General features: G+C 39.7%; 1 protein-coding gene across 1 annotated transcript; it reads left to right on the plus strand.

Annotated features, from left to right (window-relative positions):
- The first annotated feature begins 662 nt into the window (after nt 1-662).
- On the plus strand, nt 663-1,232 carry LOC105874217 (interferon alpha-10). Its single transcript, XM_020289192.2, has one exon. It carries the CDS (start codon nt 663-665, stop codon nt 1,230-1,232), a length of 570 nt encoding a protein of 189 aa, XP_020144781.2.
- Nucleotides 1,233-16,499: the final 15,267 nt, after the last annotated feature.

The raw sequence follows: 16,499 nt of genomic DNA on the forward strand, positions 1-16,499 counted from the left end.
TACATTAAAAATCAATGTGGAGAAAACGATTTCATTTTTCTCCTTTAAAGTTTAGAATGATTTTAAGTATGTCATTACGTTGGTATTATTATGATGTACATATTGACATATTTTAAATTTTCAGCATAATTTGATACATTGTAATTTATATAAGTAAATAAAGTTAAAAGTTGCCCTGAAAATTTATAGAATGAAGTAAAATGTCAATAGCTTTTGAATTTAACTTTTAGTTCTTTCCATTCTTAACTCTTCAATTAATAAAAAGAATAAACTTTACACATTTTATGTATAAAATAGAGATACACATAAGGTACATAAATAGATATACAGCATATGTTATTAAAATTTAATGGCAGTTTCAATTAAGAAATAAATTTCTAAAAAGACTCTGGGGGCAAGGTAGGAAGGAGACAGTAATAAAAAAATGGTTTAGAAATTACTCTAAACCCATGTAGAAAGTGCATAAAGAAAACAAAAGCTGAAGTAGAAAGTAATGTGGGTGCATTTAGAAAATGCACCTACATATAGAAACTAGGATGCATTTAGAAACTAGGATGTTCCCTATTTAAGGCCTATGCACACAGCAAGGTCTTCAGAGAACCTAGAGACCAAGGCTCAGGGTCACCCACCTCAGACAGCCCAGCAGCATCTGCAACATCCCAATGGCCTCATCCTTTTCTGTGCTGATGGCCCTGGTGGGGCTCAGCTGCACGTCCCTCTGCTCTCTGGGCTGTGATCTGCCTCAGACCCATGGCCTGGGTAACAGCAAGGCCCTGAGACTCCTGGCACAAATGAGGAGAATCTCTCCTCTCTCCTGCCTGGAGGACAGAAATGACTTCAGATTTCCCCTGGAGGAGTTTGATGGCAACCAGTTGCAGAAGGCTCAAGCCATCTCTGTCCTCCATGAGATGATCCAGCAGATCTTCAACCTCTTCAGCACGAACGACTCATCTGATGCCTGGGATCAGACCCTCCTGGACAAACTCTGCACTGGACTTTACCAGCAGCTGGATGAGCTGGAAGCCTGTCTGCTGCAGAACGTGGGAGTGGAGGAGACTGCCCTGATGAATGAGGACTCCATCCTGGCTGTGAGGAAATACTTCCAAAGAATCACTCTGTACCTGAAAGAGAAGAAGTACAGCCCTTGTGCCTGGGAGGTTGTCAGGGCAGAAATCATGAAATCCATCTCTTCATCAACACTCTTGCAAGAAAGATTAAAGAGAGAGAAATGAGACCTGGTCCAACGTGGAAACAAGTCTCATTGACTAATACACCATCTCACATTTCCACAAGTTCCACCACTTCAAAGATTCTCATTTCTGCTATATTCATGACACGAATTGAATCAAATTTGTCAGATGTTTTCAGAGGTGTTAAGCATCATCGTGTTCAACTCTAAAGGCACTAGTCCCTTACAGATGATTATATTTATGTATATCTTTATCTATTTAAATATTTGTTTATTAAACTATTTATGAGATTTAAATTATTTTTGTTCATAAAATATCCTATGTACCTTTACATTGTGGTTAATATGACAAAATGCATTCTTTATATTTAATCAATTTATTATTTTATTTGATTTATTAAATTTTTACTGTAGAAAACTTCTTGTCTTTGTCTATTCTTTAAAAAGAAACATCAAGCCTGATTGTGCAACCTGATTAATAATCTATGGTCGGCCAGTCGCGGTGGCTCACGCCTGTAAGCCTAGCACTCTGGGAGGCAGAGGCGGGTGGATTGCTCAAGGTCAGGAGTTCGAAACCAGCCTGAGCAAGAGCGAGACCCCGTCTCTACTATAAAAAGAAAGAAATTAATTGGCCAACTAATATATATAGAAAAAATTAGCCAGGAATGGTGGCGAATGCCGGCACATGCCTGTAAGTCCCAGCTACTCGGGAGGCTGAGGCAGAAGGATTGCTTGAGTTTGAGGTTGCCATGAGCTAGGCTGACGCCACGGCGCTCACTCTAGCCTGGGCAATAAAGCGAGACTCTGTCTCAATAAAAAATTTAAAATAATAATAATAATCTATGGTATACTGTGGGTTTGGAGAACATACTCACAGGCTATATCTGACAAAAGACTAATATCCAGAATCTATAAGGAACTCAAATCAACAAGAAAAAAACAAATAACCCCATTGGAATGTGGGCAAAAGACATAAATAGACATTTTTCAAAAGAAGATATACAAATGGCCACAAAACATGTGAAAAGAGGCTCAGCATCACTAATCAGGGAAATTCAAATTAAAACCAAAATGAGATACCACCTTTCCCCTGTCAGAATGGCCATTATTAAAAATTCAAAAAGGAATAGATGCTGATGCAGATGTGGTGCAAAGGGAATGCTTACACAGTGTTGGTGAGAATGTAAATTAGTACAACCCCTATGGAAAGCAGTGTAGAAATTTCTCAAAGAACTAAAAGTGGATATACCATTTGATACAGGAATCTCACTACTAGGGATCTCCTGAAAGGAAAAGAAGTCATTTTAGAAAAAAGACACCTGCACTCGTATGTTTATTGCAGCAAAGTTCACAATTGCAAAGATACAGAACCAACCTAAGTACCTATCAACTGATGAGTAGATAAAGAAACTGTGGTGTATGAGTATACATATATATGTGTGTGTGTGTATATGTATGTGTATCCATATATCTGTATGTGTATATATGTATATATAATTGAGTAGTACTCAGCCATTAAAAAGAATGAAATAATGTCTTTTCTGGACTTGGATGGAATTGGAGGCCATTATCCTAAGTGAAATAATCCAGGAACAAAACACCAAACACCACATATTCTCACAAGTGGGAGCTAAGCAATGGCTATGGTCATATAGAATCATATAATAGACATTGGGGACTCAGAATGGGGAGAGTTAGAAGGAGGTAGAGGATAAAAAGTCACCTATTGGGTACAATGTACATTATTCAGGTGACAAGAAAACTAAAAGCCTAGATTTCTCCACTCTACAATTCATCCATGCAACAAGAATAAAAAAACATTAGTACACTCTTAATCTATAAAATATTAAAAAATATCTATCCTATAGTTCATTTACTCATAATTATTATTTTTTTTTATTTTGGCATATTATGGGGGTACAGATTTTAAAGTTTTAATAAATGCCCTTCCCTCCCTCCCCCCACAAGTCTGAGTCTCCAGCGTGACCATCCCTCAGATGTTGTGCCTATCACTCGTTATGTATGTATATACCCGCCCCCCCACCCCCCTCCCCAATACCCTATTACTATAGTACCTATGTGTCCACTTAGGTGCTACTCAGTTAATACCAGTTTGCTGGAGAATATATCTGGTGCTTGTTTTTCCATTCTTGGGATACTTCACTTAGTAATATGGGTTCCAGCTCTAACCAGGAAAATATAAGATGTGCTATATCACCGTTGTTTCTTAGAGCTGAATAGTACTCCATGGTATACATATACCACATTTTATTAATCCATTCTTGAATTGATGGGCACTTGGACTGTTTCCACAGCCTTGCGATTATAAATTGTGCTGCTATGAACATTTGAGTGCAGGTGTCTTTTTTGTAGAGTGTCATTGGATCATTTGGGTAGATGCCCAGAAATGGGATTGCTGGATCAAATGGTAGATTCACTTGTATCGCTTTAAGGTATCTCCATATTGCTTTCCACAGAGGTTGAACTAGTTTGCAGTCCCACCAGCAGTGTAGGAGTGTTCCTCTCTCTCCACATCCACGCCAGCATTTGTTATTTGGAGACTTTTTGATAAAGGCCATTCTCACTGGAGTTAAGTGATATCTCATTGTAGTTTTGATTTGCATTTCCCTGATGACTAGGGGATTAGGGATGTTGAGCATTTTTTCATATGTTTGTTGGCCATTCTTCTGTCTTCTTTAGAAAAGTTTCTGTTCAAGTCCTTTGCCCACTTTTTAATAGGGTTATTTAATTTTTTCTTGCTGATTTTCGTGAGTTCTAAGTATATTCTAGTTATCAGCCCTTTATCAGATACGTAGGATGCAAAAATTTTCTCCCATTCTGTAGGTTGTCTGTTTACTTTCATGACTGTTTCTTTGGCTGTGCAGAAGCTTTGTAGTTTCATCATGTCCCATTTATTTATTTTTGTTGCTGCTTTGATTGCCTTTGGGAATTTCTTCATAAACTCTTTGCCTAGGCCGATGTCTAGGAGAGTCTTTCCAACATTTTCATCTAGAATTCTAATGGTTTCATATCTGAGATTTAAGTCTGTTATCCAGTGTGAGTTGATTTTTGTGAGCGGTGAAAGGTGTGGGTCCTGTTTTAACCTTCTACAAGTGGCTATCCAGTGTTCCCAGCACCATTTATTGAAGAGGGATTCTTTTCCCCAGCGTATGTTTTTGTCTGCTTTGTCAAAGATTAGATGGCTATATGAGGATGGTTTTATATCAGGATTCTCACATCTGTTCCACTGGTCAATAATCCTATTTTTGTGCCAATACCAGATTGTTTTAATTACAACAGCTTTGTAGTATAATTTGATATCTGGCATATTAATGCCTCCAAATTTGTTTTTGTTGCCTAGAATTGCTCTTGATATTCGGGGTCTTCTTTGGTTCCATACAAAGCGTAAAATTATTTTTTCTATATCTGTGAAGAATGCTGATGGGATTTTAATAGGTATTGCATTGAATCTGTAGATCAGTTTGGGTAGTATAGACATTTTAATGATGTTGAGTCTGCCGATCCACAAGCATGGAATGGATTTCCATCTGTTTATATCCTCTGCTATTTCCTTCCTCAGTGTTTCATAGTTTTCTCTATAGAGGTCTTTTACCTCCTTGGTTAAGTATACTCCTAGGTACTTTAATTTCTTTGTTGCTATTGTGAAGGGTATTGAGTCTTTAATTTGGTTCTCGATTTGATTGTTGTTGGCATATACGAATGCCTCTGATTTCTGTGTCTTGATTTTGTATCCTGAGACTTTGCTAAATTCATTGATCAGTTCCAGGAGTTTCCTGGTTGAATCTTTGGGGTTTTCTAGATATAATATCATATCATCCGCAAACAGTGACAGTTTGATCTCTTCTGCCCCTATTTGGATACCTTTAATTCCACTTTCCTGTCTGATTGCTGTAGCCAGGACTTCCAGTACTATGTTGAATAGAAGTGGAGATAGTGGGCAGCCTTGTCTGGTTCTGGTTCTAAGTGGGAATGCTTTCAGTTTTTCCCCATTCAGTATGATGTTGGCTATGGGTCTGTCATAAATGGCTTGTATCATTTTTAGGTATGTCCCTTCTATGCCTATTTTCTTAAGTGTTCGTATCATGAAAGGGTGTTGAATTTTGTCAAAAGCTTTTTCTGCATCTATTGAGAGAATCATGTGGTCTTTGTTTTTGCTTCTGTTTATGTGGTGAATTGCATTTATAGATTTGCGTATGTTGAACCATCCCTGCATCCCTGGGATGAAGCCCACTTGGTCATGATGGATTATTTTTTTGATAAGCGTCTGGATTCGGTTAGCTAAGATTTTGTTGAAAATTTTTGCATCTATATTCATTAGGGATATTGGTCTGTAGTTTTCTTTTTTTGTTGGATTCTTTCCTGGTTTTGGTATCAGAGTAATATTCGCTTCATAAAAGGTGTCAGGGAGGTTTCCATTCTTCTCGATGTTGTGGAATAGTTTCTGCAAGATAGGTATTAGTTCTTCTTTGTAAGTGTGGTAAAATTCGGATGTGAAGCCATCTGGACCGGGACTTTTCTTTTTAGGGAGATTTTTTTTTTTGAGACAGAGTCTCGCTTTGTTGTCCAGGCTAGAGTGAGTGCCGTGGCGTCAGCCTAGCTCACAGCAACCTCAAACTCCTGGGCTCCAGCGATCCTTCTGCCTCAGCCTCCCGAGTAGCTGGGACTACAGGCATGCACCACCATGCCCGGCTAATTTTTTTTATATATATATCAGTTGGCCAATTAATTTCTTTCTATTTATAGTAGAGACGGGGTCTCACTCTTGCTCAGGCTGGTTTTGAACTCCTGACCTTGAGCAATCCGCCCGCCTTGGCCTCCCAAGAGCTAGGATTACAGGCGTGAGCCACCGCGCCTGGCCTAGGGGAGATTTTTAATTGCTGTTTCTATTTCAGCTGTTGAGATTGGTCTGTTCAGGGAATCTATTTCTTCCTGGTTGAGCCTAGGGAGGCTGTGTGTTTCTAGAAATTTGTCCATTTCCTCCACATTTTCCAGTTTGTGTGAATAAATATCTTTGTAGTACTCATAGATTATATCTTGTATCTCTTTGGGATCAGTTGTGATATCTCCTTTTTTATTCCTGATGGAGCTTATTAGGGATTTCTCTTTTCTGCTTTTCGTTAGCTTAGCCAATGGCGTGTCAATTTTGTTTATTTTTTCAAAGAACCAACTTTTTGTTTTGTTAATCTCCTGAATAGCTTCCCTGTTTTCAATTTCATTTAGTTCTGATTTGATCTTGTTGATTTCACTCCTTCTGCTGGGTTTGGGGCTGGTCTGTTCTTCTTTTTCCAGCTCTTTGAGTTGTTTCATTAGATTATCTATTTGTGATCTTTTTGACTTTTGGTTATAGGCATTTATGGAGATAAACTTTCCTCTCAGAACTGCTTTAGCTGTGTCCCAGAGGAGTTGATAACTTGTCTCTCCATTGTCATTTTCTTCATAGAATTTTTTTATTTCTGTCTTGATTTCTTCATTTATGAAGTAATCATTTAGTAGAAGGTTGTTTAATTTGCATGTTTTTGTGTAGAAATGTGAGTTTCTGTTAGGGTTGATTTCTACCCTTATTCCATTGTGATCTGAGAAGATACATGGTATGATTTCTATTTTTTTAAATTTCTTGAGGTTTACCTTGTGTCCTAGAATATGGTCAATCTTAGAGAATGTCCCATGAGCTGATGAGAAGAACGTATATTCAGTGGCTTTGGGGTAGAATGTCCTGTAGATGTCAGTCAGACCCAATTGTTCTAGAGTTTTGTTTATTTCTTTATTAATTTTCTGTTTGGAGGATCTGTCTTGAGCCATCAGTGGGGTGTTGAAATCTCTGGCGATTATGGAGTTGCTATTAATCCATTTGCTTAGATCCAGTAAGGTTTGCTTTATGAAACTGGGTGCACCTAAGTTGGGTGCATATATATTTAAAATTGTTATCTCTTCTTGTTGAACTGTGCCCTTCACCATTATGTAATGACCCTCTTTGTCTTTCACTACCTTTGTTGGTTTAAAAACTAAATCGTCTGAGATTAGAACTGCCACACCAGCCTTCTTTTGGCTTCCACTTGCCTGGAATACTGATCTGCACCCTTTTACTTTTAGTCTATATGCATCCTTGCAGGTTAGATGTGTTTCCTGAAGACAGCATATACTTGGCCTGTGTTTTCTTATCCATTCAGCCAGCCTATGTGTCTTGAGTGGAGAGTTTAAGCCATTCACATTTATTGAGAGAACTGATAGGTAAGGTAGATTACAGTTCATTCTGTTGGGTTGGATGTTGTTGCTTTGATTTCTCTCTTGAGCCATGGAGATATCTGGCCTTTAATCTTTGGGTGTTGGGTTTTTTTTGTTTGTTTGTTTTTGTTTTTTTTTTATATTCGTGAGTTTCTATTATGGTGTTCCATGTGTAACACTGTTTTGAGAACTTCTTGTAGGGCTGGTCTTGTCTTGGTGAATTCTCTGAGGCTTTGCTTGTCTGGGAATGTCTTTATTTCTCCTTCATATACGAAGCTTAGTTTTGCAGGGAATAATATTCTAGGCTGGGCATTGTTTTGTTTCAGAAGAGTGAGAATGGGGCCCCAGTCTCTCCTTGCTTGTAAAGTCTCATTAGAGAAGTCTGATGTTATTCGAATTGGCTTTCCCTTGTATGTTACTTGCTTCTTTTGTCTTACAGCTCTTAGAAGGGCCTCCTTAGTTGATACTTTGGTCAGTCTGATGACTGCATGACGTGACGTCTTCCTGTTTGCATTGAATCTCCCAGGGGTCCTCTGGGCTTCTTGGACTTGTATATCGAGATTTTGAGCAAGGCCTGTGAAATTTTCCTCTATTATATCTTCAAAAAGCTTGTCCAGCCCTTGAGTGTTGTCTTCCTCCCCTTCGGCTAACCCTATGACCCTCACGTTAGGTTTTTTCACATAATCCCACAGCTCTTGTAGGCTTTGGTCTTTTCTCTTGTTTCTCTGCTGTATTTCTGTGACTGTTTTATTTAATTGGAAGGTGTTATCTTCAATCTCTGAGATTCTTTCTTCTGCTTGATCTACCCTGTTCTTGAGACTTTCCACAGTATTTTGTAGTTCCCTGAGTTGATTCTTCATCTCCAGGACTTCGGTTAAAGTTTTCTTCACTGTGTCAATCTCTTTGTTGAACCTTTGTTCCATTTTCTGGAGGCTTTTTGTGGTTTCTTGGTGTTGGGTATTGAGTTGTTGTTGCAGGTCAGTGAGTGTTCTTATGATCCACATTCGAAATTCCTCTTCTGTCCTTTTAGTTGCCAGGTTTTGGTTGTTGTCTGTTTCTAAGGGGCTGGTGCTCCTCTTTGGGGGGGTGTTTTCCGTTTGTTTCTTCATATTTCCAGAGTTCCTTCGCTGATTTCTTCCCATTTTGCTTGGTTGTTGTTTCTTTCCTTTAGGTTTTCGTTTGGGTAGTCACACGTCTTGTTTAGTTTCTAAGCCAGTAGATGGAGTTGCTCTCTGTCAGCAGCCTTTGCTGGGGTGGTGTCTGCAGGTCTCTCAACCCGCTGGGGAGCCAGCAGTCCGAGATGTAGCGGAGGGGAAACAGCTAATTACCCTACCCTTCCTGCTGATCTCCTTAATTACACAGGTGGAAATAGATGGCAGGAACCAGAGCAGTTCCTCTCTCAGCTCCACCCCCAAGGCAGGGCTAGAGACTTTGGAGTCACCAGAGTGTGTGGGTTGTAATGTCTCTCTGTCTAGTATTCACCAAGGGCTGCTTCCTACAAGACTCGGCTGTGCCCAGGCAAACTCCAGGGCCTGGACACCGAGCGCAGAATATCTGTGCAGACAGAGATTGGCCTGAAGCCGGCAGGCCCGTAGCCAAACCCAGGGAACCCCCGTCTTCTGTCTCTTTAATTGCACAGGTGGAGATAAGCGGTAGGAATGTGAACAGTTCCTATCTCAGCTTTGTCCCCAAGGCGGGGACAGAAACTTTGGAGCCAAGGCTCAGCCACAAGAAACAGGATGGTGGTAGACATAAAGACTCTCTGCCTTATAGCAGCTAAGGGCAGCTTCTTTCGTGGGTATCTTCTGCCAGATGGGCTCTGCACTCTGGACACAGAGCGCAAGAGACCTGTGCAGTGAGAGATTGTCCTGAAGCCAGACCCACCAGGTCTCTTGTTCTGTCTCTTTAATTCCACAGGTGGAGATAAGCGGCAGGAACAGGAGCAGTTTCTATCTCGGCTCCACCCCCAAGGCGGGGATACAAACTTTGGAGCCAAAGGCCTAGCCCCAAATCCCCGGATGTGGGGGTCGTAAAATATCTCTGCCTTATAACCACTGACAGCTGCCTCCTGCAAGGCCCAGTGCTCCACACTGTGGGCACAGCGCGCGCGCGGGAGACCTGTGCAGGGTGAGACTGACCAAAAGCTGGCAGGCAGTCAATGGGACCCACCTGTCCCTGCCTTTTGTCTCTTGAATTACCCAGGTGGAGATAAGCGGCAGGAATGAGAACAGTTTCTATCTCAGCTCCGCCCCCAAGGCTGGGGCAGAGACTTTGGAGCCCAGGGCGGGGCTCCCGGTCGCAGGAGAGTGTGGAAGGCACCCTTTCTCTGCCTTAAATTCGCCAAGGGCAATCAATCTCCCCTGTAGCTCTGCCCCGTCCAGGCAGGGTCCACTCTCTGAGCACAGAGTCAGTGCCGCTTGTGCAGCAAGTGACGGTCCAATATCAAATTGGTGGAGCAGCGGCCCGTACCAGCGGTTTCTCTGCGCCTCCTCTCCAAACCCCGAGTGCAAGTCAGCTCTGGAATGCCAAGTCAGCGCCGGAAAGCAGGGGCGGAGCGGTGGTGCCGGATGGGCAGACGGAGGGGGGTCCTAATGGATCAAGGAGTCTAACTTTGCGCACTCTGTCCTCTCAGTGCTATCCCAAACCTCCTCCAAATCCAAAGTCAAAGCCTCCTGCTGTGTAAACTCCCCTTACCCTTGACCTGGGAGTGTTCGGCAGGGCAGGGAAATGCCCGAGCGGGCTCTGGTTCCTGATGCGCGGACCCTCCCCCGCCTTAAACCTCGGGCCGCTGTGTGCTCTGGGGAACTCAGCGCGTTCCCTACCCTAGTCTCTTCTCCACACAGCTTAATCCCGCGCTGCCACTTCTCACCAACTTCAGGCACCTCCCGGCCTACGTGGGAGTGGAGCTCGGTCTACTCATAATTATTATACTCAAGTTTTAACCACTTTGGTATGGCGTTCACTGGCTGCGAAATCTTGCCCACAGCCGGCACTCATAGTCCGCACGATAGTCTGTGCTGTGCATTGACGACGAATCCATTTTGCTCTTGTGTGATGAGGAAAGCTTTAAAGCACTGAAAGCTTGTTTTACTTTACAGACAGCTTTACTTGTAATATAAATCAGAATAGGTAACATATACATACATGTTTTTATTATGTTATTTTTAAATGTTCACAATTTTATTTTGATAAATGAAAAATTGGAATAGTCAAGTTTTGTTATTAACACTAAAGTTGACACTCGGCTGTGCAGCTTCATATCATGGCTGTCGGTTAAATTTGACGCTGGGCTGTGTGCATTCATCTGTGGCTATCAACTATAGTCGACTCTCCTACTGAAGTGGTTAAGTACAGTACAAATTGATTTGCTTTAAGCCAGGTTGTATGCTGTCTTCAGGATATAGAGGTGAATACACAAATAAACTCCCTGCTCTCTTGTATCTTTGATTTTTTTAGTGGAGAAACTTAAAAACAATAATCATAATTAATATTTGTGAAGATAAATAAAGGCTATAATAAGAAAGAAAGACAAAATTCTCTTTGCAGAAGCTGGAGTGAGAAAGATCAGGAAATAAAAACAAAAGCAGTAGATATCCTCTACAGTTGACTGGTAAACATGTAAATACAGATGTTCACTGCAATTGCATAGTTGAGGCTGCAAATTTCAAGCAATGCCATATCTGATAGCCTGGGAACAGAAGTGGTTACATGGGAAGAGTTTATAAAGTCAGAGAAGGACTTAAGATCGATTCCTGTAAACTTCAACTTTAAAGGGAGGGAAAACTCACAAAGGAAATAGATTTGGTATGACTGTATACAGGACAGGAGAGAATGGTGTTAAGAGTTCATGTAAAAAACTAAAACTGCTTAGAGTACAAATTGATACATTCATGTAAAATGTGGATTGAAATTGACTACTACCTTGAACATTGGTGATCTTAGTGGAAGTGGATTTGGTAGCATTAATCAGCAGAAACCATATAGGAGTAGGTAGAAGAATGAATAAGAGAAGTTATTGACAATATTATAGAAAATACTTTCATGAAGTTTGGCTTGTGAAGTAGAGGAGAGAAATAAAAGAAGACCTGGAAAAGGATGTGAATTACTTTTTATCTACACATTTTCCATTTTTGGAAATATCTATTTCTCTAGACATATTTCATGAGTTTGATGTATTGGCAAATCATATTAATATGTTAATATTTTATTTATTTTAAGTCATGGCATATTAAATTATTTACAATGATTAAATGACAAACACTTGATAAACACTATGTTGAATGTCAGTCGGTGTCTCTGTGGGCTTGAACAATCTACTACAATGAGAAAATAGATGAAATTGGCAACATTAGTGAAGCTAGCTTGGTAGAATTCGTAAACAGAAATTATGTTGGAGTAGGTGGAAGGATGAACAAGAGAAGAGAGGAAATTCCACTGTTATTTTTTGACCTGGAGAGTCACTTTCCTTCTTTCACTTTCATGACATTCAGACTTGCATTTGTTTTCCTTTGGCTTCAATGAATCATAATGCAATGACAGTTTTCTGAGAATGTTGAATGAAGAAAGAAAAAAAAGATGTATTGAAAATTATGGAAAATAATGGTACAGGTTCTTTATGTTTCCATTTGCACTTCCCTGTTTTGGTATTTACCTCAAGATGAAATAGAAAGTAATTCAGAAACAGCCAGTCAGCACTTTCTTGGAAAAATACTAAATTAAAGAATGTATAAAAGTGTTAAAACTCTGAAACCAGTAAAGAAAAGCAGGCTAATTTTACTTAGAATCATATGTTTGGCCTCACTGCCCTACATTTTCACCGTAAGACAGAGAATGATGAATCAAGAAGCTCAGTAGTAATACATGAGTGAATAATCTAAGGATGGTTAGTAGTTACTTCAATATAATCTCCTGATAGGAGGAAAATCATCAGTGAATTCCCCATGGCCAGCTCAGAAACTTAGAGCACAAAAAGTACTCAACAGTTTAACAAATTCAACATAGAAATCAACATTTGATGAAATAAAATTTCTTTTGCTATTTAAGGTAAAAATTTTAAAAATAAGGTAATTTACCCAACCCATACGCATATTGGGCATAAATTTTTGCTCCTGTTATCTGGAGATTGTGGAAACATTTGACAACTTTTTACCTGATCAAAGAAGAGATGGTCAATGTTGATGACCTAGTTCCATCTTAGAAGCCCTCTGGGATTTTGGGCAGTTGACTGGAGGACATAAGCAATCACCCTCCAACAAAGGTGTGCGAAAATTTCTAAGTTGTGATAAGCTAAACCATATCAACCCGTTTGTGAGATAGGGGAGTTAAATTGGAAAATGTGTGGCTGGGTACACATTGAGCCAGAGGGTAAGATTAAAGATCTGTTATCGAACCTGAGAGGTGTGGTGGTTCTGGGGAAAGATGAAAAGTGTTGTAGGTTTTAGAATTAGAATTGGAACACCATGTGCACTTAAAAAACATAAGATAGCCAGTAACTTTGGCAACAACTTGGAGAATTATTAGCAAGAAAGTGCTGAAAGAGTAGAAAACTCCTGTAACAATCTTGGACATGAGGTACAGCTGCACAGCCACACTTGAAAGTCGTCTTTTGTAAGGGAAAATCTGAAAATATCACTTATTAATAACTCTATTTTGAGCAATTACTTTGAGCCCTGTGATAATAATAAGATAGTGCGCAAGATGGCCTTTCTCCTAAGGGCCTTTCTCCTAGTGGAGGCGGCAGAGTTGGGGAGGGTGGAAAGAAGCAAGGCCCGCTCTAGACTGCCGCCTCCACTACAGGCTTACTGCTCACTGGCGGCGGCTGTCTCTGGGCTGGTATACGCAGGTCTCTCCAACTGCTGGGGAGCCCATAAGCAGTCCGAGATGCAAGGGAGGGGAGAGTTAATCGCTCTACCTACCCTTGCCACTGGTCTCCAGGCTGCTCCGGAGGTCTCTGCTTCCAGTTCTCCTCCGCAACCTCCTCCCGTGGAGTATCCCATGGTCTCAGGTACCCCTCCTTCCAACCCTCATCCCATGTATGCTCGTCTTCTTGCTTCTTTCTTCTAATTTCTGCTAGTATCTGTCTTTTCTACAGAGACACTCTGTCTGGCGGTATTTCTCGTCCGCCATCTTGATTCGGGTCCTCCTCAGGTCAGTAACTTTAAAAGCACAAAAATAGAGCCTGTCCAAAATGAAGCATAGAATGAGATAAGAGTCTCAGATTCTTAGAATGCCAGAAGATAAGAGTGAGAGGAGTCAACCAAAATATTAGACAAAATAATGGCAGATAATTTTCTGAATTAAATTAAAACAACAAACTTATTGTTCCAAGAAGCTCAATGAATCTCAAGCAGCACAGACACAAATAAATAAAAAGTCACTGCAAAATGCACCATTATAAAATTGCTGAGAATGTTATTAAAAAATATTAAAGGCAATTATAAATGAAAAATACCTGTAGTAACCACTTCACTATATATAAGCATATCAAAACATGTTGTACACTTTGAATATATATAATAAAAAAATAAATAAGTAAATAAATGCCTTTGTTGGATTAGAAGACATACATATATTTATCTTACATAAACTTATATAAGATAAATATATATTTATATAGGATAAAAATATATATGAGATATTTATATAAATATATATCATACAAAAAAGGTAAGAATGTTTTAAGGTATCTTATTAGAAATAATTCAAAGCTGATGTTAATTAAATGGCATCTTTAAAAATTGAAAGAAAACACACACACACACACGCACACACACACACACACACACACACACCCCAAACCTGTTAACCTGGAATTTTATATTAAGAAAATATATCCTTCAAAAATACAAGTACAATAAAGACTCTCTCAGGGAAACAGGAGCTGAGAGAATTCCTCATGACCAGACCTTTACTATAAGAATTGCTAACATTCCTCAAGCAGAGGGAAAAAAGATATCAGATGGAAACTTGGAGCTACAGAAAACAATAAAAATAATTGGAATGTTTACTATAAAAATAATAAAAATGTATTCAGCAGTTTAAAACTCATGTACCAATAATATTGTAATTTATTGGGCTGGTAATAACAGAAACATACTTACTTAAGATTCTTACATTTAATGGAAAGCTACATAATATAAGTGCAAGGTGGAATTTAATGATTTGATATATGGTAAACATTATAAGGAAAACTAAAATTAGAAAAGGAAAACAATAGCTAATAAGCCAATAGTGAAGATAAAATGGAATCATTAAAACATTGTCAATTAGTCCAGCAGAAGGTAGGAAATAAAGAAAGAAAGGGACAAGAACCACAGGAACAAATAAAACAATAGCAAGATGGAAAGCATACACCTAAACATATCCATAATTAGGTAACATATATATTGTCTAAACTTTCCAATTAAACATCAGATATTCCCTTACTGGGCAACAGACAAACAAATAAGATGCAATTGAAGAAACCTATTTTAAAAATATAAACACAGAATAAAATTAAAAGATAGAAAAAGTTACACCATGGACACTCTACTTGTGTTTTTTCAGTTTGTCCAGCATTTTTGTGTTCATTGTTGTGAGGATGGCAGTGATGACCTTTAAGATGGTGATGTGTTAAACTGGAAACCAGAAGTCCCCCCAAATATATGCATACGTACCTAACATCAGTATAGCTATCTCTTAAGGAGGAATGCTCCTAAAGACAATCATTTGAATAACATTTTAATGACTTTGAATAATGTGACTCATTGCATTCTATGACTAAAGCATGACTAAGAGTCTTTAACATGGCTGAGCACATGGGAGTATAAATTGGTATATTCAACAGAATAATTTCCAGGTCCCTTTCCTTACTTCTTAATCTTTCTTGCAAATTTGATGATGAAGAGAGAATGATCTAACAACTTCCACTCTAACAATTTGTCAGGCACAGTCATTCTATTTCTGTTCTTTCAAATAGAGATATATTCTGGTGAAGTACCTATTCACTTATAGATTAAGGACCTTGCGGGTCTCAGACAGCCCCACTCCCACACACAGACTCACTCCCAGATCAGCCCTCACTGAGAGGGAGAAAAGGACACACCTGGAAGTCCCAGGGCCCCACCGAGCAGTGGAGGCGCTAGAGTGCCTCTCTAGAGGAACAAGAGCTGGTCAAGGTCACAAAAACAACAGCATAGCCTATTCCTATGAGCAAGCACCACCTACTGACAGGGAGGACACCCTGCACACCCTCTTCATGGCACCTACTGACTCATTATACAGGGAGTGGTCAAATCTCACCCACAGACACCACCTACTGGATCAGAAACTAAACAAGGCGTGAGAATACCCAAACGAAAACCTAAAGGAAAGAAGCAACAACCGAGTGACATGGGAAGAAATCAGCAAAGAAACTCTGGAAATATGAAGAACCAAATGGAAACCACACCCCCAAAGAGGAGCACCAGCCCCTTAGAAATGGACACCAACCAAAATCAGGCAACCAAAATGACAGAAGAGGAATTCCGAATGTGGATCATAAGAAAATTCAACGACCTGCAAGAATAACTCAATAACCAACACAAAGAAACCACAAAAGGCCCCCAGGACCTGGAACAAAAGTTCACTAAAGAAATTGATACAATGAAGAAAAGTTTAACCGAACTCCTGGAAATGAAGAATCAATTCAGGGAACTACAAAATTCAGTGGAAAGCCTCAAGAACAGGGTAGATCAAACAGAAGAAAGAATCTCAGAGATTGAAGATAACACCTTCCAATTAAAGAAATCAGTCACAGAGATAGAGCAGAGAAACAAGAGAAAAGAGCAAAGCCTACAAGAGATGTGGGATTATGTGAAGAATCTAACCCTTGAGTGTTGTCTTCTTCCTCTTCTGGCAACCCTATGACTAGTGTGAGGGTCATAAGGTTGCCAGAAGGGGAAGAAGACAACACTCAAGGGTTAGAAAAGCTATTTGAATATATAAGAGAGGAAAAATTTCCAGGCCTTGCTAAAACTCTTGATATACAAGTTCAAGAAGCTCAGAGGACCCCTGGGAGATTCAGTGCAAACAGGAAGATGTCACAACA

Source organism: Microcebus murinus, chromosome 12 (genome assembly GCF_040939455.1).
Source record: "Microcebus murinus isolate Inina chromosome 12, M.murinus_Inina_mat1.0, whole genome shotgun sequence".
Taxonomy (NCBI): domain Eukaryota; kingdom Metazoa; phylum Chordata; class Mammalia; order Primates; family Cheirogaleidae; genus Microcebus; species Microcebus murinus.

Excerpts from the sequence above, each read along its gene's own strand:
- LOC105874217 (XM_020289192.2), top strand. The coding sequence starts at position 663 with ATGGCCTCATCCTTTTCTGTGCTGATGGCCCTGGTGGGGCTCAGCTGC.